This window comes from Capronia epimyces (genome assembly GCF_000585565.1).
Source record: "Capronia epimyces CBS 606.96 chromosome Unknown aczIQ-supercont1.1, whole genome shotgun sequence".
NCBI lineage: Eukaryota > Fungi > Ascomycota > Eurotiomycetes > Chaetothyriales > Herpotrichiellaceae > Capronia > Capronia epimyces.
Window position 1 is genome coordinate 3,697,062 of NW_006912904.1, and position 26,497 is coordinate 3,723,558.

Genomic DNA, 26,497 nt, shown 5'->3' on the forward strand with positions numbered 1-26,497 from the left:
TTTCAGATCATCGTCGTTCCGTCTCCAGCAAAGACTGCGAGGGTTGGCTTTCTCATTCGTCCTGCACGTCATCTCATCATTTTTGTTCACGTTTGAATCGCCTGAGCCAGCCGCCTCGACCAGGACCACGGGCGCCCACCCTGCCCAAGCCCCTGCGCCCCCGACCTCCCAACCTCCCAACCTGCGCTGAGTTGCAGTCACCGTACTAAGTTTACATGTCCTCCCTGGGATCTGATAGTGAGCTCTCCCAGCGCCTGGCCCGTTCAGATCTCCAGATCTGCCCTTCCCACCCCACCAAGACCTACTTCATACTGACCTGACCTGTCAAGATAGTTACGGCCTCGTCCCAGCCTCGCTCATTCACAATCTCCATCACCGTGCGTCCCGACTCGTCGGTGACCTGCAAATCGACGCCGCCACCTCGCTCAACCAGCAGCCTCAGAATGTTGGCGTCGCCGTTCTCCACCGCCTGAAGAACCGCGTTCCAACCACGGTACATGAGGTTGATGTCGGCGCCGCGGGCGAGCAGCATCTCGAGAATATCTGTGTTGGTGCCGCGGCACCTGCGGACGGCTTTGATAATGGGCAGGTGCTCGCCGGGGGCATTGACGTCGGCGCCGGCCTCGTCGAGCAAGAAGCGCACAATCTCCGGGTAATGCTCGCGGATGGCCGTGGTGAGCGGCGAAAACACGCCGCCGGTCTTGTCTTCCACGCTGACCCCGGCCTTTAACAACAGCTTGACGCTCTCCAGCTGGTTCGCCTCCACGGCCTGCTCTATCACGCCCTTGACAGCCCGTGGGTTGGCCACATGCGGAAGCAACTTCTTGAGTATTTCTGGTCGTTTGACCGCCATGCTGATGGGCCATTCTTGGCCCCGAACTCCAGGGTCCGCGCCGCGTGCCAACAGCATGTCGATAAACTCGTGGCGGTCGTCTCGGATCGCGGTGGTCAGCGCCGTATGGCCTTCCACGCTTCGGGCGTTTGGATCCACCCCTTGACCTAGGAGATACATGACGGCTTCTTTGTTGTTATGTGCTACCGCCTTCTCGAGAATCCCTTTCGGCTTGTGCAGATCTGCCCCTGCTGCCACCAGCTCCGGCAGAAGTTGGGTACGGTGACGACTGACGCATTTCCAGGCTGGATACTCGGAGGCCATGACGTTCGGGTCGGCGCCGTTGGCCAGAAGCAGGGACACCAGCTCAGCACGGTTGTCGCGGATAGCCGTGCACAGCGGCGTGTAGGTGCCGTCGTTTTTGGCATTGGGGTCAACACCGGCTTTGAGTAGCGTGATGACCGAATCCACGTTGTTGATGCTGGTGGCAAGCTCCAGAACACCCGGGCACTTCTTGGTGTCGGCCCCCCGGGATAGCAGAAGTTGCAACGCCCGGGGCAGGTAGGTTGCTGACCACAAGGGGTGCTTGGGCCCCGGCAGGTTGGGGTTAGCTCCATGATCGAGGAGAACCGTGGTCAGGTCGATCCTCCTCGCTTGGATGGCGGCTATGAGCGGCGTCTGGCCTTCGCTATTCTTGCCGTTGGGGTCGCTGCCGTAATTCAACATGAGCTCCAACAGCTTCTGGGGAGTGGTCTCGCTGATGGCCTGGATGAGCAGCGTGTTGCCATTCGGCATGTTCAGGTTCGCGTCGCCACCATAGGTCAGGCACAAGTGAACAAACTCCGCTCTGTCCTCGACGACCGACATGCCCAGCGGAGACAGATACTCGGGACCGGCCGGCAGGTTAGGGTCGCCGCCGTACTTCAAGAGCAATTTGGTCACTTCAAGGGAGCCCAATTCCGTGGCGGTGTACAGCGGAGTGAGCCCATGTCTGTCAGCGGCGTTGGGATCGGCCCCGAACAGCAACAACAGCCGTACGGTCTCCGGGTCACGGTTGAGGACTGCCTCTCGGAGGACGTTGACTTCCAATCCACTGTCGGGGGGAACACCGCAGTCTAGCAGCTGTTCGATCATCTTATGCTTTCTCTGTTGCACGGCACTCAACAGAGCTGCTCTCAACGGAGCCGAGTTGGCGCCCGTGGTCTGCTTGGGAGTCCATCGAGGCACGGTGGTCGGCTCGGCCTTGATACGGACCGCTTTGGTGGAGAGCCTATCGTTCAATTCAATCTCGTGGATCATATCTTCGATTTGGGTCATGGAATCAGCCGACTTGACAGACCCGTGGTCAGATAGCAGGATCTCAGATGCCGAGCTGTGTTCATGAATGGGCAGACCCGTCTCCCTCGTAGCAGACGAGGTGGTCAGCTTGCTCGATATGGTGCTGGGCGCACGTTTGAAGTGGTGTCGGTCCAGGGCGCCATAGGCGCTGAGAGGGGCATCTGGCCGTGGAAACAGCGTGTAATGGGGACCCTTGTCCGGCGGAAGTGGAGGTAGGGTGTTAGGAACCGGTGGTGCATAAAGTCGAGTTGGGAGTTCTGCAGAAGGTTCTGCAGGAGGTTCTGCAGGAGGTTCTGAAGGAGGCTCGGAAGGAGGCCGAGGAGCCGCAGCCGGAGCACGGGTCGAGCTCGCTTTCCTCGCGCTGATACGCTCCACGACAGCCGCCAGGCCTGCATATCCGATGCCCATCTCTGTCGGACAGGGCGCAACCGGGAGAGCGACGGGTGCTTTCTTCGCGTTCAGCCGCTCCAGGACAGCGGTCAGACCAGTGTATCCGATGCCCATGGATGGGTTGGATTTGGCGTCGCCCAGCGACCAGCGGAAGACCAGAGCACTCACTCGCAACGTCTCGCGGCTCATGGCCAGGGAATCCCGGACCTTGTCAATGTCCGCATCGGTAAAAACGGCGTGCCATCCCTTGCGGAGCTTACCCAGCCCGGTTTTCTTCTCGTTTTCGAGAAATTTGGTCAGCATCTGATTCAGCGCGGTGAAGTCGTCGTGGGTTTGGTGGAATCTCTTGACCAGCTCCTGCGTCATGTCCTCGGGAAATTGATTGTGCGAGTGCGCGGCCTCGGTCAGACCGGCCTCGATGGAAAACAAGATGTGACTGAGGTCGAGAAACTCGGTGGCCAGCGGCCGAAACCCCTGCAGCTGATGCTTGAGAGTCATGTACTCGACCATGCGCGCCGCTACCGTGTCTCCCATGGCGGTGACCCGCGCACAGGCGTCAAGCAGCGACTCCTTCTTCTTGGGAGCCATGATGACGGTGAAAGCAGCCGGCGGATGGCCACACGTGGACGAGGCGAGGGAAAAGGAGAGGTGGTCGGATAAATCAGCCCAGAGACTCGCCGGACGAGGGGAACACTGCCCTGGTGGGACAGAACTCTACTCCGTACCTCGAGACTCCTCAGAGTCTGGCGTCAGGCACCACCCCAATGATTAAATATGTCGACCAGGACCAGGGCCGTGGAAAAGCCAAACCAGCAAGGGATCTTTCCGGTAGCAGAAACAACGGCGCGGTACCATATGGATCCGACCATCGGTCGATGCTCGCGGCACGTTGTCATAAGGCTCTTGACCCCCCCGCCTCCGCCATCATATTGTTAGCGGACAGCAAAGACGGGGTAATCGATCTGCTCCAGCTCTGGGGGTTCGGCTTGTCGACCTGCCTCTCCTCCTCCTCCTCTTCACGACCTGGCGTCGTCGACACGCCTGTTCGGCCAGCGAACCTTGACTGGCCCCCAATCCTAGACTTCTGGTTCGTCCCGCGACCTGCGGATGGCCCCATCCCAGTCGACCAGGTCAAGGTTGAGGCAGAGATCATGTTGAATGGTTTGGCGTGAAGTTTCCCCTAGTGGCATGCGCCTTACCAAATGCATACCCCAGTCCGGGGGTGTTGGCGACCCTGGGGTCCGGTTCCAGGAGATTCGGAATGATCAATATCCGAAGTGTCCAGCGCTCATTCGTTCCGACTGGGGCCTCCCCTGAGGGCCGCAAGGGGCGTTGGGTCAGAAATCTTCATGGGCAGGATTTTGGCTGCAGAATTGGCTCAGTGGCGCGCTGATCCCTGATCCATGCTTCGCCGCAAAGTGAATATGACAGCTTGGCCAATGGATGGGTCAGTCGACCCGACTCAAGCTGAGTGCTGGAAACGACGAGGCTGTGGGCCTGGATGCTCTCTCACTCACGTGTGCCACAGCGATTGTTGAGCGTGTCTGAAGAGATCGGAATCAAGAACTGGGAAGCGGGAAGTGGGAAGCGAAAGGTCCGCCAGCCGAACCGAGCGACCCCTCTTCGAGAAAGATGCGTCTGTTAGGGTGCCACTTCCCCAGGTGGGTGGGACGTGATGCTTTCTTGAACCATGGTACGGAGTAGTAGTACAGATACTACTACTATTTAGGGATGGAGTACGGAGGACATATTCTCACGCGAAACCCCTGTCCTCCGTCTCCCCTTCGTGACTAACCAAGTGACGGCCGGCGGGGAAGCGTTTCCAGGTAGGTGGGTTTGCTGTTAACTTTGTACCAGTGTACCTCCTCCTAAGCTCGGACACTGGCAACGCGTACAACATGTGACTCTCGGCAGCTGCAGACATGTTCAATCTGCCTAAGTCAGGGCTGTGTATGGGGTATTGTATCGACAACTGGGTACATCACATCGACACCCTGTCAATGGACTGGCGATCCTGCGCCTCCAAGAGACAAGCATCTACTTACTGTATGTTCTCGGCCCATCCTCGGCTACCCTTTATCCTGTTGAATCTCATTACAGTAATCTAATCATCCTAGATATTACAACCCTATTCCAATCCTGTCGGGGTCAATTTGGATACTGTCGCAATCTTGGTCGCCAACGCCGAAATACTGCCTCCACTCAGCACATCAAACAATTTGATTTCGGCCTTGATGTGTTGTAGAATCCAGGTCCGGATCTCCACGGCCATTAGGGAGTCGACGCCGTATGAATGCAAGGGTTTGTTGGTGTCAATATTCTCGGCCTCCGTCTGCAATCCTTTGGCCAGCAACGCACACAATGCATCGGCAATCACCTTCGACGCCTCACGGAGAGACTTGGATTCCGCGAGCTGCGCTGCGAGGCTGACACCAACCCCTGCGTCGTGGGACCCGTGGCCATCCGCTCCACCTTCTCGCAAGGCCGCCTCCAGATCCATCCGTCTCAGGAACGAGAACCGAGGATCATCGTAGTAGAAGGGCGGGTTGAGACTCTGGCGATGAAGAATGCCCCCGGTGGGCAAGCCCGTCACCAACTGTGCCGGGGTTGGGGTCTGTCCATAAGCCCCCACCATGGCGGCGGTCATGATGGCATGAAACTCGGGTTCGTTGAGACCGACCGCTTCCGACTTGCGAAGGTTGGTGAATCCTCCTCGTTCGGCAATGAGGCCTATGCCCAACATGAGACCCAAATCCACGGCGACGGCGGCGAGGCCCTGGTCGCGTCGGAACCGGGCTAGGGCGTCTTGGAACGTGTTGCCCGCGGCATAGTTGGCCTGGCTTCGATTGCCCACCACGCCGGCAATCGAACTCAGCATGACGAAAAAGTCCATGTTCTTGGGAAGCAATCGGTGCAGCAGCCAGGTGCCTTGGATCTTGGGCCGTGTGGCACCTTCCCAGAGCTCGTGGGTCATGTTGTCGTAGATGGCGTCGTTAAGCACTGCTGCACTTTGAATCACCCCGCGCACCGCCGGCATCTCCTGCGAGACCTGGTCGATCGCCTGTCTCATGGCCGCCTCATCCGAGACATCACAGGCATATGCCTTGACCTCGACGCCCCGCGAGCGGATGTCATTGACCAAGGACTGGGCACTCGCCGACTTGAGTCCGGATCGGGAGATGAACACCAAGTGTCGTGCCCCATGATCGACCAGAAGCCGGGCCAAGCTTCGACCAAGACCGCCTGTGCCACCCACCACGACATAGGTGGCATCCTGGTACAAACGGAGAGGGTTTCTCGCGGCGGGATGGATGGGAACCTGGTCCTGTTCGTTCAAGGAGAGCACGGTCTGGCCGGAAGACAAGGAGGAAGAGGGGCCTGAGCGCTGGACGAACTCGAACGCTTCACCGACGTGTTCGCCGGAGAAGACGTGGAGAAGATGAACGGGCTGTGGCGGCTGTATGATCAATTGTCCCGCCAGTTCCATGGATATCTCGGCCATCAAGGACGGGCTCTCTCGCAGAACAAGGTCTAGGTCGACCACGGAAAAAGTACATCCTTTTTGAAAGGGGGCCATATCCAAACCCAACCCAGGCCCAGTTGAAGAATTGCCCGAGCTTGACACGGTGCTTATGAGGTGGCCAAAGGGTGCCACGCCACGCCAGAGTGTTTGAAGGCGGCCTTGGTTGTCATTTGAGGTGGAGGTGGAGGTGTTGAGGACGACATCGAACCCTCTCCCTCCCGAGAGCCTGCTGACCGTCGCACTCAAGTCGCGATCGGCGTCGTGGATGATCCGTTGCTTTGGAATGCCGTACTTCTTCTCGACCAACTGGCTTTCCTCTTCATTCCGCACGGTGGCAAAGACCACCGCTCCTTGGGCTTGAGAGATCTGGATTGCTGCTTGACCGACCGCACTGGACGCCGCCTGGATCAGGATGGATTGTCCACGTCGAATGTGGGCCACCCGCACCAGGCTGTGATAGGCTGTTCCAAAAGTGACCGGCCAGGTGGCTGCCTCTTCGAACGTTTGGCCGCCTGGAATGCCATGGCAGAGGCCTTCTTTGACTCGATACACTGATCGATACGGACCGCTTTGGCACGCATAGACGCGGTCTCCGGGTTTGATTCGGGAACAATCCGCACCGACCGACTTCACTATGCCACTGAACTCTTTTGTGGACAACCCGCCTGGCGTGATCAGTGCCACGGCTCGGGTCACAATTTCGACTTCGTCACCTTGGAGAGGGATCTCTCCGGCCAGCTCCATGTCGTCATCGGTGGTGAAATACACAACAGCCTGTTCGGAGCCGGTGCCGGGGCTGGGGCTGGGGCTTGGTGTGACGATTCGGACTGCTGTCTTGGTGGCACCCAGTGCCATGATTTCAGGTATCACGGTGTCGGTGTCCTCTTCCAGTTCCTGGATCATCCGGCTCATACTCTGACTGGGTGCCCATCGACTGATGCAGAGCTGGCCATCCATCTCGGTGAACTCCCGGTCTGGATTTGGATCCAGTGCAACGTGGGTGATGATCTGTGCAAGCTCATCGACCCCTCTGGCAGTCTTGTCTTCCAGCAGTAAGTAACGAAGCTCAAGGGTCGGGTTCTCGTTCTTCAACACTCTCAAATAACCCACGGGAGCTGCCAAGCTGGGGTCGTTCCCCATGGACACCCAGAGGAACGAAGCACTACCCAGAATGACGGGTCTCAACAGCTCATAATCCAGAGCTGAGATGTTGGCCAAGAAAGAGGCTTGAAGCTCCAAAAGGGAGATGATACGCTTTCCCTTCAATTCATGCGTGTTTGGAGGCCACGCCACACCCCTCACCTGGGCTGGCATGGGCCCATTCAAGTTGGAAAGGCTCTTGATCACAGCGTCGCAAGTGTCGGACGTTTTGCCGGTCTGCCGCTGCTGCGGAGGACAAATGACATAGACGGTCTCCGAGTTTATGTCTGTCTCTGTTTGTTTGGCATATGTTTTGGTTGCCAGGCGCAGGCCCACGGTTGGTTGAGACACACTCGTTTCCGAGTTCGCTTCGTGAAACACGCCGACCGGAGAGAGACCTGCCTCCACCACAGTGGTTTCCCAGCTCGACACTTCGATCGATGGGTCGAGGGTCAGCAGAACCCCTCCATTTCGCAGGAGCTTTTGGGCGTGCTGGAAGAGCTGTGCCTTTTGGGCTTGGCCACCGATGTTGGCTGCTGCGATGATGAGGTCAAAAGATCCAGTCTCCACTGGCTGACCATCTACTAGCAAGCCTCGGTCTTGGTCTTGGTTCAATGTGGTCAAGGCGAGCTTTGACCCCCAGCTTTCGAAAGTCTCCTTAAACTCGTCAGCTGTGGCTGCTTCCGAGTCCGAGTCCGCTCCTGCGACTGCGACGAGGAACTTTGAGAAACGGGCAGTGTCCAGTGGTCCGTCGGCCAAGACGGACAGGACTCCCTGGGTGGTTGAGAAGCTGCCCCCTAACTGAAGGATTGACAACTCGGGATTCTTGTGCGCAATCAAGTCGACCACCTACAGTATCGAAGTCAGTATCAAAGTCAACATCAAAACTAGCACGCTGGCATGCCGATTTCAAGTTCAAGTCCAAGCAATGTCAATGTTGTTAAACTTACCTTGTGGAATTGGGCTTGCAATGTATGTGTATGTGTACTCGACGGCGGCTCACTCAAATACCGTTGCAGACTCTGCTCGGAACACAGGTTGATGTCAGGTTTCCACACAAGCGTCCCGAATGGCGCTTTGAGAGAGGCCGATGTGGTGGCTCCGGCTCCGGCTCCAGGCAATTCCCGACAGCGCAGGCCCTTGACTTGCACCTTCGGCTCCTGCCGAGTGTCGTCGAACATACAGATATCGGCGACGATCTCACGGGGCCCGTCCTTCCTGGCGGTGCAGAAGCCGTGGAATCTGGCCTCTGCTCCACATGGGAGATCCAATGCAAAACTCAGGCTTTCAAAGGAGACAGGGACCGCCGCGTTGTCAAAGTCCAGCTCTCCGTCAACCGCCAGGGCGGAGAACAGAGAATGGAAGATGATGTCGAGCGTCGTCGGGTGGATGGTATGCGGACTTTCAATGTTGGCGGGCATGGTTCCCTTGGTGTCGGGAACGGCGACTGCGACGCAGCAGCAGTTGCTGTTGCTGTTGCTGCTGCTGCTGCTGCCCGTTACAATCTCGGTCAGACCCTGGAAAGATGGGCCATAGTTCAAGCCGGCCGTCTTGGTGGCCGCATAGAAGTCCTTAGGGTCGATTCGATGCGTGCACCTGGTCTTGCACTCCTCGTATTGTTGTTGGAGGGCGGCGGTGGTCTGGTGGAGTGCCTGCGCCCATGGCTGGTCCTGGTTCTGGTTCGAGCCCTCAGCTGGATCGTCTCTGTACTGGATCCTCACCAGCCCGAACCCGTTCTCCTCGGTCTGCTGGTCTTCGAGGCTGGTGAAGACAGCAAATTCCCACCAGTCGGTCCAACGATGCGCTCCCGCTCGTTGCCGCCGCAGTTGAAGGAAGCATTCGACCCCGGCCTGGTCGTCCGGCACGACGATGGCCTTGGTGATGTGCACGTCTTTCATCTGGATCTGCTCCATGGTTCTGTCTTTGTCGGCGATCTGCTTGATCGCTTCCAGAGGCATGGCGATGATTCCGGCCGCCGGGTACAGAATGGTCGAGTGCACGACATGGTCTCGAATCCACGGATTCTCCGAGACTCGCAGAAAGTTCCTCCACTTGGGCTCGAGTTCATTGTATCCCAGCGCCAGAGCGCCCAGCAGATCATGCCGCCCGTGTTCGCGGAACCGGTAGTTCTTACTCAGGCGGGATTCCGACCAGTATTTCAGCGAGTGGTTCCACGGGTACGGGGGCAGGTCGGTCATCGGCTTCAGCCTCGGCCTCGGGCTGGGTTTGGCTTGGATCTGGCTCTGGTTCGGGAGTCCATTGACAGCGCTGATGGACACCGATGCGCCGTGCGTGTAGAGACTGGCCGCACAGTCCACGGCGGTTTGCACTGCATCTTCTCCCCGCATCAGCACCGACTTGTAACTGACATTGGGGATTCCTTGGTCCTGCAAGATCTGGCGGAGCGGGCCTTTCAACGCCGCATGTGGGCCGACTTCGAGCAGGACATCGAAGTTGCTATCTGCCGCTCTGGCCCGGCGTTTGCGTTGTCCCGGAGCCGCGCTGCCTGTTCGGAACAAGGCTTGGACCGCATTGGAAAACAGGACGGGGGAGACCAGATTCCGAACCCAATACGCGGGCCCCAGATCGGAGGGCGTAATCACGTCGCCGGTGACGCTGGACACCATCGTCACCGGCAGCGGCGGTTGCGACTTCACGTTTGCAGTGAGGTGGGAAATCTTGTCGAGGTATTTATGCGCGATGCGTGCCATGTGATGAGAATGGTAGGCATTTTCCACCTTCAACTTGCGACAGAACACCGAGTCGGCCTTCAATTTCTCATCGAGTTGATCGATTGCTGCCTCGTCGCCGGAGATGGTGACGGACGAGGGTGAGTTGACACAGGCGACCACCACCTTTCCATTCCCGCTTCCCGGTCCCCCGTCCCGGTCCAGGGCCAGGCCGGCAATATAGTCTTGTGCCGCCTCCGGGGACAACCCGACGGCCATCATCGAGCCCTTGAGTTCGGGCGCTTCGACCGCGAGCTCGGAGCAGAGTTTGCCTCTCCAGTAGGAAATGCACCAGGCATCCTCGCGGGAGATGGCTCCATAGGTGTAGGCGGCTGCGATCTCGCCGCTGGAGTGACCGACCACGCCGGCCGCGTGGATATTCCACGACTCGAGCAGGTCCACCAGGGCCACCTGCAAGACGGTGCATACCGGCTGGCTGATCCTGGCCAGTTGAATGTTGGACTGGCCGCCCTCTTTTTCCAGCTCCTCCATCACCGACCACTCACAGCCCAAAGATTCCTGCAGGTACCGGTCGGCCGCAACCACGCTGGTTCGAAAAGTCGGATACCGGAGGAGCTCGAGGCCCATGCGTGCCCACTGCGCGCCTTGACCGGTGAAGACAAAGGCAATGCGTGACTTGGTGGAGGAGCGCACCGCTTGCAGGGCCGACGCCGACAACTTTTCTTGGAGTTCTTGGATGGAAGATGCCACTACGTGAGCCTTCCAGCCGAATTGGGAACGCCGTTCGCTCAGAGTGAAGGCCAATCGGTCCAGGTAGGATGATTCTGACTCTTCATCCTGGGGTTGTCTTTGGCTTTGCCGGTCAGACACTCCCTCTCTTTTCTCCCCTCTCAGATACGACTCGAGGAAATCACTGTATTGTTTCCTGATTCGTTCCAGAGCCGCTTCATCACGGGCACTGACGACGAAGGCGCGCGTATGCGCATGAGGTCGACTCCCGTCGCCGATCTCGCTGTCTTGCCCGTGTGACACGGACGCCGCGTCCCGCAGGCCTCGGAGGGCAAGATATTCGGTGGCATCGTCGAGGATGGCGTGTGCGTTCGTTCCACCGTAGCCAAACGAGTTGACACTGGCGCGGCGCAGGGAGTTGGCCGGCCAGGGCCGACACGCCGTGGGCACTTGGAGGTTCCAGGTGTCGAAGGGGATCCGCTTGTTCGGCCGGTCAAAGTGGATGTTGGGCAGAATGACGCCCTGTTCCAACATCAGGATACATTTGATGACCCCGGCCAACCCTGCCGCGCCTTCCAAGTGGCCGATGTTGGACTTGACCGAGCCGATGAGGAGCGGGTCGTGTCCGGGTCGTCGCGCCGCACCCAGTGTGCGGGCCACGGCGGCCAGCTCCAAGGGATCGCCGACCGCGGTGCCGGTGCCGTGGGCTTCGAAATAGGTGGTGTGAGACGGGTCCAGGCCGGACGAGCGATAGGTGGCCCGGATCAGCTCGGCCTGGGCGTCACTGTTCGGCACGGTGATGCCGGTGGTGTGGCCATCCTGGTTGACGCCAGTGCCCCGAATGACGGCGCGGATGGCATCGCCGTCGCGCAGCGCATCGGCCAACGGCTTCAGGACCACGGTGGCAATCCCCTCGCCGCGCCCATAGCCGCTGGTGCCGTCGGCGAACGACCGGGACAAGCCCTCCTTCGAGAGCATGTGGAGATTCGACAGGAAGATGGCCAGGTCCGGGCTGAGGATCAGGTTGGCGCCACTGACCACGGCCAACTTGGACTCGCCCGTGCGCAGGCCCTGGCAGGCCAGATGCAGACCGACGAGGCTGGACGAACACGCCGTGTCCAGGGTCAGACTGGGGCCGCGGAAGTCGTAGAACCACGAGACGCGGTTCGATAGCAGCGAGAAGCCGGTGCCGGTGCCGGCGTACATGGGCGCGGTCTCGGTGTCGCGCATCAGCATCTCGTGGAAGTCGCGGGTGAAGCAGCCAACATAGCAGCTGGTGTCGCTGCCGGCCAGATCTTCCACCACGAGTCCGGCGTTTTCCAGGGCCTCGTACGTCACTTCCAGCAGAAAGCGCGCGGTCGGGTCCATGGCTTTGGCCTCGTTGGCCGTGATGTTGAAGAAGGGCGCGTCGAAGCCCGACACATCTTGGTCGAGAAAGTGGCCTCCGACGTTGCTGAGGGTGTTCAATTTGTCCCCGGCATGGTGGAAGGCCTCGGCGTTGTATCGACTGGCGGGCACTTTGCTGTATGCAGCTTTGAGGTTCAGTCAGTCAGGCGAGGCTCGACTTGGAACGGGAGTCAGTGTGGCAGTAAGTGTATCCATCCCTACATTTTCTTTGTTGGAGAAGTTGCCAGAATTTGGCTGAATTGGAAGCACCGCCGGGAAAGCGACATGAGAGCCCGATGACGGCAATATCCCCATCCCCGTCCCCCGAAGGGGAAGAGTTGCTGCCGTTGCCCTCCGCCAGGGAACCCATGTCGATGTCGAAGTCGAATGCAAGGGTTGAGGCAGGGGTTCGGGGTCGAGTTCAGAATCGATCTGGGCTTGAGGAACGACGGGGCTAGAGCAGGTCGGTAGGTAGGCGCGCAGCCTTAGGACCTTTTTATTCTTCGGGTCGCAACATGTCTGGCTTGTGCTTTGGCTGCCAGCACGAGTCAACTTCAGCCGCGTCCACCGGGCGAGCGATATGGGTGGGTCATGCATGTCTTTGAAGTTTGTCCAAGGCCCAACGTTCAATGTCCACGACCCGTGAGTATTGACAAGCAGACACAACCAGAAAAGTCCAGGGTGGATTCTGGAATATCTTTGTCCGTATCCGGACGGGGTATGTACGTCCATCCTCGCTCACAAGCACGGAGACTGCACATGCACATGCCACAGCCTTGACCCAGTCACCCCACTAACGGAGGACTGTCAACTAACTATCTAGTCCGCCTGTCTGGTGCCGCAAACTCCGTACGTGCCCAGCTGGTTGGGACTGTAGAGCGGTGAAGCCGGCTGGGGCAAGGGGGCTTGCTAAGCTAAGCCTCTAAGCCCCTGAGTACGGCGACCCCGTAGCCGTTTTGAGCACTAGGTAGGTACTGTAAGTTAATCTGTACGTACAGAGCTGGGACTACTGCGACCAAGGTACGTAGATGGCACGTAGATGGTGTGCGTGGATCAGATAGCCATGTAAGATAGGGCTCCGAAGGCTTGAGCCGTGTGTACGTACATTCGACCCCAGCTGGGCTTAGGGCTGAAGGCTAAAGGAGGCTGATTCGAGCCAACGGTTTTTGGCTCCTCCACAGGAAAATCCCTTCCACTTTGAGTCCTTATAGAGAGTGGAAGTACGGATACGGATCCTGGAGATCCTATGGGTTGGACATAGAGATAGATATTTTATGTTGGACGGCATCGGCAGCGGTGCGTGCAGAGATCTGGCCATGCTAGCATGGCTATGCCACCGGTCCTGTTCTTGTGTTCGTTATCATTCGAGTTGGAATCGACATAGAATCCCATAGACGACTGTTATCTAGTGTACCGTGTACTGTGTACCGTGTACTGTGTACCGTGTACTGTGTACCGTGTACGCGTGTACCGTGTATTAGGTAGTGGTTCGGAGGGAGCGAATCCCCATTGTTATCAGTACTGGATCATCATTGATGGTGCTGGTCATCAGAACACCTAAGAGACGAACTCTGAGCGCCTCTCAATCTCACGACAAAGACAAAGACGGAATCGGTGATCCAGAGTGTCGAGTGTCGAGTGTCGAGTGTCACTAACACTGACATTGATCCCCCCGCGTGGTTGTGGTTGTGGTTGTGGTTGTGGTGTCCCCGAACCATCTGGTGACAAGCTTCGCTTTCCTGCACCTTCACCTTCAGCGTCAGCGTCAGCGTCAGTGTCAGCGTCAGCCTCAGCTTCACGATGCGGTTTCTCTGTCTTCATGGCAAAGGAACGAACTCGGACATATTCGAGAGTCAACTGGGTAAGAATAACAACCGTGATGGCGTCTACTTGCGTCGGGTTCGGTGTCCCTCTGCTCTCTCTCACTCTCTCTCTCTCTCTCTCTCTCTCTCTCTCTCTCTCTCACACACACACACACACATACACACACTCACTCACTCATTCACTCACTCACTCACTCACCCTCTCACTCTCACTCACTCACTCACTCACTCGCTCGCTCGCCCGCTCGCTCCCCCCACCGCTAATGTCTCCAGCTGCTCTCTTCTCCCGCATCTCACCACACTACACCTTCGACTTTGTCGATGCCCCGTTCGAATCCCCGCCCGCTCCTGGCATTGCCGCTCTCTATCCCGCTCCCTACCTGGCCTGGCACAAGGCATACGACCCCGCCGCGATCCAAGAGTCGCATCACTTTCTGCAGACCATCATCGACGAGGATGGGCCGTATGATGGGGTGATTGGCTTTTCGCAGGGGGCGGCGTTGGCGGCGAGTTTCTTGCTTTGCCACGAGCATGCGAGAGCCAGAAACCAACCATCGCTCCATCTCCAAGATTCTACTTCTGATCCCAAGCATGCGAGAAGCCACGGTTCTGCGCCCAACCCCCCATTCAAGGTCGCCGTCTTCCTTAACAGTGTCATGCTGTTTTCCCCGTCCGTCGACATCGGCGACGACATCAGTGAAGAGATTAGGCAGCAAGAGCGGAAACACTTGGGGTTTTTGCAGGGAGATTCAGATCCTACTTCACTTCCTCGTTTGTCAGGATCGGGTTCTTCACTTCCTCCTTCGTCGGGATCGGCTACCACCACTTCGTCCATGGTGTCGACTCCCACTACCACCACCTCATCGTCGTCATCATCGGTGTCCATCTCATCAATGACCGCGACCGGCACGCATGGTCATCTACGTGTAGGTGCCACACCGGATCAGATCACCACCTCCACCTCGACCATCTTTGGTTTTCGTCCGTCAAGTTTCCCGCATCGCATCTCGATCCCGACGTTGCATGTCATCGGCAAGCACGACCAATTTGCAGAGCATTCACATGGCCTGGTGGAGCTGTGTTGTGCTGAAAAGGCAGAAGTGGTGATTTCCCAGGGGGGGCACGAACCGCCGCGTACCGATGGGGAATTGGAAACGTGTGCTAAGCTCTTGGAAGTGCTGACGTTGATGGCTTCCTTGGCTTGATGGGATTGGGATGGCCGACACTAGACCGAAGCACGAGGAGAAGCGAGCGAGAAGGAAGACGAGGACGAGGCCGGATTTGGTAATTGGCTAACAAGGCGCTATTCTGGAAGCGCTCATTTGACATACATAGCTTGTCAAAGGATGGGCCGGTAGCGGGTGTGGTGGCGTTGAGATCAGCCTCAGCCGTCCCTTTACGGAGTACATACGGCAGCTATGTGGGCAGTCGTTTCACCTTTCACACGAGTGTCTCAACGTTTGATAGCGTACTCCATCTGTTGTACGTGATATGGGTCTTGTCTTTGGGCCAGCCTAACCAGATCAGATGCTTCTCGTATCTCGCATCAGGATCGACATGGCTTGCCCCTCGGTGGAGCTCCTGCTTGGGCTGGGGCTGGGGCTGAGCATGAGTATGAGCATTAATCCTCAAGTCTCATCCTCTCGTCCTCTCATCCGCTCGTCCTCATCTCCTCGTACTACGAATTGCGACGCAGTACGTACACAGACGGAGAGATGGCCCAGACTGGTGGGACGGAGTGCCCGACAGGACAGGAATTGCCAATGCTAATGGGCGGGTGCTGTCCCGGGCACTTCTGTTCCTCCTCCTCCTCCTTGAATGAATACTTCCCTCGCCCAAGTCTCGCGCTGGTCAACCCCTCCATTTCTTCGTCTTGCACGTGATTGGGATTGTGACTGTGATTGTTGTTGAGGTTGAGATTGTGCCAGTTGAACTGATACCCTGGTACAGTAGCACAGCAACAATAACACACCATGACACCCCCCACCCCTGCCACCGGTGCAGAACAGCTCCTCCCGACCCTTCTTGACCGGCGTGCGGCGGAAGATCCAGGCGGAATCTTCGCCAAAGTGCCCTGGTCGCCGACTTCCACCTCCTATGCGGCGGGATTTCGCTCCGTCACCAACGTCGAACTGGTGAATGCCATCAACTTCGTGGCATGGCAGCTACAATCCCACTTCGGGCCGGGCAAGGATTTCCCCTGTATCACCTACTTGGGACCTTCGGATCTCCGCTACTCGATTGTGGTGGTGGCAGCCATCAAAGCAGGCTACCAGGTCAGACCAGTCACCCGTCCCCAGTCACCAGCACCGCGTTATGGAAGATGGAATATGAAACATGGAATATGGAACACAGAACATGAAACATGGATCATCGCTCACCTCGATTCTGTTTGTTAGACGTTTTTGCCGTCCCCCAGAAACAGCAAACCCGCCCTCATCTCTCTCCTTTCACGTCTGCAATGCCGCCGGTTGGTCGCTACGACCCCGGAGGCACCGGTGGTCCCGACGCTGGTGGAAGACATCCCTCTGGATATTCTCCATATCCCTTCACTTCAGGAACTCCTGGACGCGGAGAATGTGCCGCATTACCCCTACGTCAAGACGTTCCCGGATGCAACGGATGATCCCATCTTCATCTTGCACACTTCAGGCTCCACGGGTAACATCATAACCCTAACCAAAACCCTACAGCACACGACCGCATTGCCGGCCGTATTCGTGATGGATGCTGACTAGGTGTAGGTATTCCCAAGCCTTTGTTCTACACCCATCGTTTTGTCACCGCCATTGCCACCAACACCGCACTTCCACCCCCTCCCGGCTTTCGTAGTCTCGATCAATTCTTTCGGACGGGCAGTTTCTTCATGACCCTCCCGTCGTTCCATGTGAGTGAGAGTGACGGTGACGCAGAGCAACCAGCACACAAGCTCTTCCTTCATGGAATCTCACTATCAAGTCACGTTCGTTTGGTTTTGCCATGACACAATCACTGATTCCTTCTCTTCAGATCGCCGGCATCGGATTCTCCCTCATTGTTCCCGCATTCCACGGTAGCATTCCCATCTATCCGCTACCAACTGCACCTCCTACCACAGACGCATTGCTGGACGCGGTGCAAAACGTCCATGTCGACTGGGCTTTTCTCCCCCCCGTCATGGTGGACGAATTAGGCAAAACCCCAGCTTTGTTAGACGCGGTGTCGTCCCGTCTCAAATACGTCTTCTACACCGGCGGCAGTGTCCCCCAAGCGTCTGGAGATGCCGTCACTGCCAAAATGGGCGTGTACCAGGTGCTCGGGTCGAGTGAAAATGCGACATTCCCTCTTCTCAGATCAGACCAGGACCCGACGTGCGCGGATTGGAACTATGTTCAAATCCATCCGGCGGCTCAGGCGGAGTTTCGGCATCGGTTCGATGATCTTCATGAACTCGTTCTGGTCAATGCATCCAATGCTCCAGGTAGACAGCCCCCGCCCGTCTTTCAGCATTTCCCCCATCTGGCCGAGTACGAGACGAGAGACCTCTTCGCTCCTCATCCGACGAAACCCGGGCTATGGACACACAAAAGTCGCATCGATGATGTGATTGTCTTCCTCAATGGAGAAAAGACAAATCCGGTCTCATTCGAACACGAGGTCGTCTCGCACCCACACGTCCGCGCCGCCCTGGTCGGAGGACAGCAACGGTTTGAAGCCTGTCTGCTGGTCGAACCCGTCAGCAACCAGCCGCTCTCGGCCGCGGAGAAGGCGCACTTGATTGAGAGCATTTGGCCCACGGTCGAACGGGCCAACGCTCAATGTCCTGCTCATGCCCGCATCGACAAATCCAAGATCCTACTGGTCGACCCCCAGAAGCCCCTGCCACGCGCCGGCAAGGGGACGGTTCAACGGCAGGCGGCCATGGCTCTGTACGCGGATCAACTGGACCAGCTCTATGCCGAGGCCGAGCCGACCGAGTCTGATTCTTTCTCTCAGGGCCATCGTTATGACTGGTCTGATCCCGAAGCCATCACCACCGCCGTACACGAGACGGTAGAAAAGGTCACCAACTGGAGTCGACTCGAGCCCGACCATGAGTTTTTTTCCTTGGGCATGGATTCGTTGCAAGTGTTGCGGTTGGGCAGAGAGCTCAAGGCCAAACTCGGGCTGTCGTCCATTGCGACGAGGGACATCTATGCACACCCTTCCGTGCATCTTCTCAGCCAGGAAATCATCAAAATCGCCCAGAGTCGACATGGACAGGGACCCGCGGCGCCTGACGACAATGGCCCGCCCGCATCGGAATCTCAATCTCACGCCGATCAAACATCCCAATTACTACAGGTGTACCAGGGGAAAATCGACCAAATCGAGATGGATATTGATGCCGGGGTCTCAAAGCAGCCAACATCAACATCGCAGTTGGAACCACAGCCACAGGTCATTGTTCTCACCGGCTCCACCGGCTCGTTGGGGTCGTGGATCCTTCACGAGCTGCTCCAGGACGACAGCGTGACGCACATATATTGTTTCAACCGAGCGGTCGACTCGCAGTCCCGGCAGAAAACCCGACATGAGCAAGAGGGCCTTCCGGTCCAATTCCCGCCATCCCGCGTCACCTTTGTGACGGTCGACCTGTCGGCACCGGACTTGGGCCTCGACCTGGCCATGCTGGACTCGGTGCGGACGACGGTGACGACCATCATCCACAATGCCTGGCCGGTGGATTTCAACAAAAGCCTGGCCTCGTTCCGACCCAGCCTGGACGGCGTGCTCAATTTGATCTCGTTGGCCGCCCGCTCCACCAGGGCACCTGCTCTTTTGTTCGTTTCGTCCATCAGCGCTGTCGGCAACTACCAAAGGCCTAGCCCTCACGGGCGAGTTGGAGCGGCTGAGACGGTGCCCGAGACGGTCATTTGGGATCCCTCCGCCCCCTCCACCATGGGCTACGGTGAAAGCAAGTACATTGCCGAACGAATGCTCGACCATGCGGCACGCCGGCTTCACCTCGCTGCCGGTGCGGTCCGGGTGGGCCAGATCGCCGGCACCAGTAAAAGTGAAAACGGAAATCCTCGAGGTTGGAACCGGAACCAGTGGTTTCCCAGTCTGGTTCTGAGTTCACGCTATCTGGGTGTGGTGCCTGAATCGCTTGGGTTGAGAATCGATTCCAAGGTAAGTGAAGGTGTAAGTGGGATTTCGGGTACAAGTGGAAGTACAAATGATCTCGACATCAAGAATGAAGGTGGTGGAGGTGGTGTCATGGATGAAATCGATTGGATTCCCATCGATGAGTTGGCTCGAGTCATTGTCCAGCTTGGTAGCGCGACGGCGACGGCGAAGGCGACGGCCACAGCGGTAGAGTTGGACAACGACAACGATAACAGCAGCAGTCCTTGGGCCTTGCGTGTATTTCACGCCGTCAACCCACACGTTGTGTCATGGCGCGAACTTCTTCCGACGGTGCGAGCCAGTCTGAGCCGGAGCCTGGGGAGTGGGAGTGGGAGTGGGAGTGGGAGTGGGAGTGGGAGTGGGAGTGGGAGTGGGAGTGGGAGTGGGAGTGGGAGTGAAAATGGACCTAACAGTGATCCTCATCCTCATCCTCATCCTCAGGCTGCCGAGTCCTTCAAAACTGTCCCATTTCCGGAATGGCTTGATCGTCTTCAGTCGACGGCGATCACGACCGAGGAGGAACTGGTGGCGAAGAACCCGGCCGTCAAGCTCCTTGACTTTTACACGAGTCTGTTAAGGTCTGAACCCATGGTCAAGTTGGATCTGACTTATACCCTGCAACAAAGCGAGTGGTTGGTCGAGTTGCAGCCGATCCGGCCGGAGTGGGTGGCGGGATGGATTGAGAATTGGATATCTGGGTGAGGTGGGTAAAGAATTGGATATCAGGTTGAGGTGGGTTGAGAATTGGATATTTAGCTGAGGTTGGGTCGATCGAGAATTAGATATCTGGTTGAGGTGGGTTGAGGTTGGTCAAGGTAGAAATTAAGTCTGGTTGAGGTCAGATCGAGGTTGAGATTGAGAAACCCATCCATCCCCAAAGACATGAATTAGATATGTGATATAGGAGATAGGATATAGGATGCGGAATACATGTGGTCACAGTACGGATACTGTGATTACATCGAAGCGTGATGGTGATGGTGATTCGTGTAGTAAAGTAATCAGAATTAGTTAGTGGAATAATACTGTACGGAGTAGCGAGAGGACCCTGTCCTTAGACCCTAGATGGTTCTCGATCCGTGACAGCTTACAGAAGTGATCGGGTACTACAAGGTAGGGAGTGATACTGGATGTGCAATAAGGGGCTGAGAGGCTCAGGGGCCAAGGTATTGTAAGGGGCTAAGGCTGCTTACTACTGTGCCTGTACACTGCAGTACTCTGTACTCCGTACTGTGTTAGGTCAGATTGAGGGAGGTTCGTGAGACCCTACTAGGAAGGGGATTCCGTGTAGGGGTTAGAGATAAGAAAGTACAGTACTGCATATAGTCTAGTACAGTATCTAACAGGCCTAAGGCTAACGTACTAGATACCTTAGTGGTCTCACCTCGGTCTCGATCACCGCCACGGCGGCAAGGCTCTGTGACAGGGGGAGGAGGGGGAGGGGGGAACTAGTACGGATACTGGCGCCGTGAATGTTTCGTTTCATTTGTGTCACATCACATCACATTGCATCACATCCAACACTCCTATTTAGGTGGTACAGCATAGATAGATAGGTAGGTAGGTAGGTAGATAGGGAGATATTAGACCACACGACACGACACCTCCCTCACTTCATTTATTGTTGTTGCCCGGCCAGTCTCGACTGATTCATTCCACGTTGCTTTACCTTTGGAAAGACACTGTCTCATCTTTTCGTTGTTTTTGCCTTTGCTACTACTACTACTGCTACCACTACTACCACTACTACCCTGCTCTGCTGCTACTACTACCACTGCTGCTACTACTACCACTACTACCAACAGCACCACCACCACCACTACTACTACCACTACTATTACTGCTGCTACTGCCACTCCTACTCCGACTACTACTACCACTGCTGCTACCACTCATATACAGTACTCCTCCTCCTACCCATCCTACCTACTCACCACAGTAATGTGGACTCCCAAACATCTCAGTCGCTCATTATCTTCTCAATCCCTCGCCATGTCAGTCACGTCGACCCAGAGCCACGGGTCCATGTCGACTTTGACTTATGCCGAGAGTGTCGGAGACCGAGATCAAGACCCTCATAACCATCACCACTTCGCCGTCGGAGACCAAGATCAAGACCCTCTTCACCATCACCACTTCGCCGTCGACGACCTGTGGCGACCTAAAAAACCAGAAGCGGATCCAGAACACGAACCAGAACCCGTCGTGTCTATCCTTTCTCTCGGGAACGATGGTCTAGCTTTAGAGAACGAGTTGGACTTGAAGACACCTACTGTCATTGCCACTGCCACTACCATTGCAGCTACCACTGCAGCTGCCGGTACCATTGCCACTCCAGCTACCACTGCCACTGCCACCGCCACTGCCGGCGCAAAAGCAAGGTCTGGGCTTGACATGACAACGACGTCATTGCCATTGTTATTGACACCGCCACTTTCAGACCTGGACCCAAACCCAGAGACGGAGACAGACCCAGAATCATCAGACCCAGGATTAATATCAAAGCCAGACCCAGACCCAACTATCCCTGGACCAATGGAACATCTCGTCCAAACCCTTCTTCGGAAAGTGGCCGACATCGAACGCAACCGACCCACCATCATGGCCGAAGACTATGCCCGACTCCAGCGCCAGGTGCAGAAACTGGAGGCGGAAAAACACAGCTGGGCGGAGAAATATCAGGCCTACTTCGACGTTCGTGACCAGGATCTCACCAACCTGCTGCGGGTGCGGGAGTTGTTGGCCCAGGAGCGGCGCGAGCACACGGCCATCCGCCAACTGCGAGACGAAGATCTTGCCAATGTTCTCATGCTCCGAGAAAAGTTGGCACAGGCGACCTGGTCACAATCACGGTCACGGTCACGGTCTGCTCAGAATCAATATCCGACTTGGGGTTCGCCATCGGCGCCGGCGCCGGCATCCGTGCCTGCTCGCCCCCAGTCCCGTACGGAAGGAGACCATCTGTGGCGCGAGGCCAAAGCTGCAGCCATGGAACATCGCATCTTGGAGCTCGAAGCTGCGAACCACGAGCTGCGGGCGAGAGTGAAGATGCAGACAGAAACAGCAGCAACAGAAGCCGACAGGGATAGAAATACGGATAAGGACATATCCACACAGTCAACAAACACAGATACAAAACGAGAGTCAGGTCCTGGTACTAGTACTGGTACTGGTGCTGGTACTACTAGTACTGGTACTGCTACTACTGGTACTAGTACTGACGCCGGTATCTTGATGAGGATACAGGCCATGTTTGAAGACAGTCTCCGACATCGCGAGAAGATGGCTACACGAATCCAACAATTGCGATCGGAGAAGGAGGCCTTGCATAAGGAAATGGCTGGTCTGGAGGATCGAAATCTGAAGCTGGAGGGTGTTGTCGACAGGCTAAAGCTACAGAGGAGTATTGCGTTGTAGATAGATACACTACAGAGGAGGAATGCATTGTAGATAGATACGGGAGAGTATAGTACAGCTTGCCAGGAAGAGTACCTCCACATACAATAAAGTACTGTACGGAGTACAGCTTGCCAGGGAGGGTTATAAACAGTATAGTAAAGTACAGTACAGTACAGCCTGCCGGGAAAAGATAGATACAGTATAGTACAGTACAACTTAACGGGAAGAGTGTCCGTACCTCACCAGTATCATGGCAGCCGGATGATCCATATGTATACCTAGTTAATATATCAATGATATATCACTACAAGTGTCGTCCTTAACCCAGGCCAGTGCTCCAGCCACTCTAGGTGTACGTAGTTGTCTTCCCACAGCTTAGAGCAGACGACTTGGAACAGACGACTTGGAGCAGACGAACAGGAATAGGGTGGCAGGGTCGACACTCGACACCCCTTTGCGCGATTGCAGCCTTAGCCCCTGTTTTTTCCGCTTCATTCTCGTATATCTCAGATACGCCGTGTCAATATATTTATACCCGTTCCGTATGGTGGCGCTGAGGCTAAGGCCAAGACTACGGGCTCTTACAGTACTCTTACAGCATGTACATAGGTGGACATGCTTCTTTTACAACCAGACCTCGAGACATGAGACATGAGCCGACAGACTACAGACTACAGACTAATTCCGTCTCCGTCCCGCCTTGACCATGACCACCTCATCAGCGTCGTTGTCGTACTCCTTGCCATCATTGATGTCTCTCTCTCTCCTCCTCATCGTCCCCACGCCCATCCTTACTAGCTTAGTGGGAGGTTGGCCGTCTCACTATTGTATCGACTGACTAGGACTTTTGCTGCTCCTGACAGCTGAATACCGACTAGGACTTTTACTGCTCCTATTACTATGCCTGTTTTAAAGGTAACGTTCTATATTCTCTATTAAAGGGGCACGGGGAGAGTCTAGACTATATAGGCTTATCAATACTAGCCTTCTGGTTCAAGGGCAAGGTAAAGAATACCTAAGTCAGTACCTAAGTCCGCCTAACTACTAACTACTAACTACCGAAGACTAACTCACTTTTACTGTTCCTATTACTATACCGGTGTTAGAGATAGGAATATTCTATATGCTATTAAAGGTATATAGGAGAGCTAAACTATATTGGCGTGCCTATACCATCCTTCCGGTTCAAGGGCAAGGCTAAGATACCTAAGTCAGTACCTAAGTCTACCGTTACTTTGAATAGCGAATGGAACTGCTCCTGTTAACAGCGTTACTGACTGCCGAATACCAAGCAGGACTTTTGCCGCTCCTATTGACAGCCTTTACTGAGCCGAATACAGACCACTACTTTTGCCGCTCCTGTTTCCACCATCACTTTGAATAGCGAAAACGCACCTGCCCCTATTTCCACCATCACTTTGAATACCGGAAATGCAACTGCTCCCTATCCGTCAGATCCAAAAACTCCTCGTTGTGAGTATAGACGACCTCCCCCCCCGCCCGAATCAGCGCGGCGTCCTTCTTCCGATTCAGCCAAGTCAAGTAGAGGTACAAGCCGACCGGGAAGACAGTCAGCAGGGCGAAGGTGATCAACATGGTCTCGAAGCCCATGGGGTATTTCGGCGCCTGCGACGTCAGGAAGAACTGCGGGCCGATGATGAAGCCGACAGCGTAGCCCAGGAACAGGATCGCATTGGTGATGGACCGCTTGGTGTGGCCGGCCGTGTTGGAGTTCAACAACGACAACTGCAGCGGCAGCGCGGCGTTCGACGCCGCCGTCATGTAGAACCCGGCCAGTCGGCCCGCCTGGTTGTCGGATGCGAGATAGTAGACGAGCGCGGCGCCGATGATGGCGGGGAACGAGGTGCAGAATTGGTTGATGCATCGCGTGTTGGGGTATTTCGATGTGATGTAGCCCGCGGCCGGGAGCACGATCAGCATGACTGCTCCGTAGGGCATCATGAGGAGAGAGCTGATGAACGAGTCGTAGCCGAAATTCTTGATGATGAGCGTGCCGAAAAAAGTCACTCCACTGTTCGGAACAGCGACTAAAATCACATGGAAGAAATTATAGTAAGCCAACGGGTCCTTGAGAGCCTCGACGAACTGGTAGCGTTTGAACTCGCGGTTGGCGACGCCGGTACGGTTATCTCGCAGGCGTTCGATGGCGACCATCTTCTCGTGGTCGTCGAGGAACTTGGCGGTCAGCGGGCTGTCGGGCATGAAGACGAACAGGAAGACCGACAGCACCAGGCCGGCCAGGCCGAAGATGATGAAGAACCATTTCCACGTGGCCACGCCCGTGTGGCGGATGTGGCCGATGCCGTAGGAGATGACGGCCTGCAGGATGATGGCTAGCCCGTTGGCCGCGAACCAGATGGTCGTGCGCCGCGGGATCTCGTCTTTCTTGTACCACATCCCCGTCACCAGCACGTACGCCGGCGAGATGCAGCCCTCGGCCACGCCTAGGAAGAACCGCGCCGCCATCAGCCCGGAGAAGTTGCTGGCTCCGGCCGTGCAGAATACCACCACCGCCCATGCTAGCGAGATCACCGTCACGAATCGCCCGAGCGGGAGTCGGTGCATCACTAGCCCGCTGAAGGGTTGGACTGCCAAGTAGCCGAAGAAGAAGATGGATCTGGTGACGAGTCAGTAATTGGGATTGATGATCTACTACACAATAATTCTGGCAGGAAAAAAAAGGAGAGGGAGAGGGAGAGGGAGAAGGAGAGGACGAGGGAGAGGAGAGGGAGAGGAGGGTATAGGATAGTGTGGTAGTGGCGAGGGTATAGGCTATACTAGTGTACAGTAAATGGTATAGGCATGGAATGGGCCGGACTGGAATGAAATAAATCGTTTCTCTTACCCGCACCACGAATATTCCTGCCCCTTGAGCCCCAGGTCCTCTCGAAGCCCGTACACCAGACTTTGGGCCATGATGCTCTTGTCCATATATTGGAACAGATACGACACGAACAACTAGATAGATGACAAAGGTTAGATCGGATCGAATTAAGATGGACCCGGGTCTGTCTGTCTGTCTGTTTTTTTTTTGCTCTTGCTCTTTGCTCTTTGCTCTTTGCTCTTTGCTCTTTGCTCTTTGCTCTTTGCTCTTTGCCGGCAGACCGTAGAGACCATAGATTCTGGTGATAGATATTGATAGTATCTGGTGTAGTAACTCACCAATGGCATCAAATGACGGTCGATTTTCTTGAGCACCGCCTTGTCCTCTTCGACCGTATAGCTGAATCCTTCATGCTTCTCGACGAAGCGTAGTGCCTCGTCCGCATGGTCGGTGAGCGGTTCGATCACGTCGATACTCCCCAATTGGGAGGCTGGGGCTGTGGCTCGAGGCTGGACGACGACGTCGACCTCGGCAGGCTTGGTGTCGTTGTCGTTCATGGTGAAGCGAGAGACAGTGTTTGCATGTAGATCAACAGACAAATCCTGTCAGAAACCAGGGACCAGGACCAGATCCGGGCCAGGAATCCGGTTCTTTAAGTCAGAAGTCAAAAGTCAGGTTCCCATCCATTCCGAGGTTATGTGTACTGGATGTATCCTGCCCAGGCGGAGACTGCAGTATAGTGGTATTGATAGTGACAGTGATAGTGATACTGTTACTGATACTGACTGATACTGATCGGAGGCATGATAGGAACGGCGCACTTTTGCGTCGAAATGGGAGAGTGGCTAGCATATCTCCGTCCCCGTCTCCAACAGGCTTCCCCACCCACCAGGCGAGGACGAGAGGAGACAGAGGACTAATTACTGTACTCTGTATTATTGCTCTTTATTACTGTAAATACTAATAATCATCAGATGATGGCTGGCCTACCGCTATGACCAACCGGATGGTAGATTCATAGTAGATGCATAGACTAGACTACCAGCCTGGACGAGGAGACCGTAGAGTATAGGTACATAGTATGTGTATATATTATGTGTAGCGATCTGATGATTATACAGCCGTGTGAATCCTGTCCCTATCTCTCCCTGATCCTAATAATACCGTCTATAGGATAGAGTCTCTGTACTGTGAATACTCTCCCTAGTCCTAACCCAAGCTGTAAGGATAGATGCGTCGGCCGATCGAGACCAC

The 26,497-nt window shown here is 56.0% G+C and overlaps 6 protein-coding genes across 6 annotated transcripts; 3 read left to right on the plus strand and 3 right to left on the minus strand.

The window, feature by feature from the left end:
• Positions 1-301: 301 nt before the first annotated feature.
• Positions 302-3,148, minus strand: A1O3_01334 (uncharacterized protein; the record flags this gene model as incomplete). Its single annotated transcript, XM_007731482.1, has 1 exon — positions 302-3,148. One exon carries the CDS (start codon positions 3,146-3,148, stop codon positions 302-304), a length of 2,847 nt encoding a protein of 948 aa, XP_007729672.1.
• A 1,540-nt stretch (positions 3,149-4,688) lies between these two features.
• Positions 4,689-12,398, minus strand: A1O3_01335 (uncharacterized protein; the record flags this gene model as incomplete). The annotated part of the gene is made up of 3 exons (XM_007731483.1): positions 4,689-8,072; positions 8,174-12,174; positions 12,251-12,398. 3 exons carry the CDS (start codon positions 12,396-12,398, stop codon positions 4,689-4,691), a joined length of 7,533 nt encoding a protein of 2,510 aa, XP_007729673.1.
• Positions 12,399-14,114: 1,716 nt separating this feature from the next.
• Positions 14,115-15,056, plus strand: A1O3_01336 (uncharacterized protein; the record flags this gene model as incomplete). Its single annotated transcript, XM_007731484.1, has 1 exon — positions 14,115-15,056. The coding sequence occupies one exon, from the start codon at positions 14,115-14,117 to the stop codon at positions 15,054-15,056; it is 942 nt and encodes a 313-aa protein (XP_007729674.1).
• Positions 15,057-15,824: 768 nt separating this feature from the next.
• A1O3_01337 (uncharacterized protein) lies at positions 15,825-19,701 on the plus strand (the record flags this gene model as incomplete). The annotated part of the gene is made up of 4 exons (XM_007731485.1): positions 15,825-16,127; positions 16,251-16,512; positions 16,596-16,738; positions 16,861-19,701. 4 exons carry the CDS (start codon positions 15,825-15,827, stop codon positions 19,699-19,701), a joined length of 3,549 nt encoding a protein of 1,182 aa, XP_007729675.1.
• A 1,899-nt stretch (positions 19,702-21,600) lies between these two features.
• On the plus strand, positions 21,601-22,416 carry A1O3_01338 (uncharacterized protein; the record flags this gene model as incomplete). Its single annotated transcript, XM_007731486.1, has 2 exons — positions 21,601-22,142; positions 22,215-22,416. The coding sequence occupies 2 exons, from the start codon at positions 21,601-21,603 to the stop codon at positions 22,414-22,416; spliced, it is 744 nt and encodes a 247-aa protein (XP_007729676.1).
• A 1,395-nt stretch (positions 22,417-23,811) lies between these two features.
• On the minus strand, positions 23,812-25,800 carry A1O3_01339 (uncharacterized protein; the record flags this gene model as incomplete). Its single annotated transcript, XM_007731487.1, has 3 exons — positions 23,812-25,036; positions 25,265-25,377; positions 25,582-25,800. 3 exons carry the CDS (start codon positions 25,798-25,800, stop codon positions 23,812-23,814), a joined length of 1,557 nt encoding a protein of 518 aa, XP_007729677.1.
• Between the last annotated feature and the right edge of the window lie 697 nt (positions 25,801-26,497).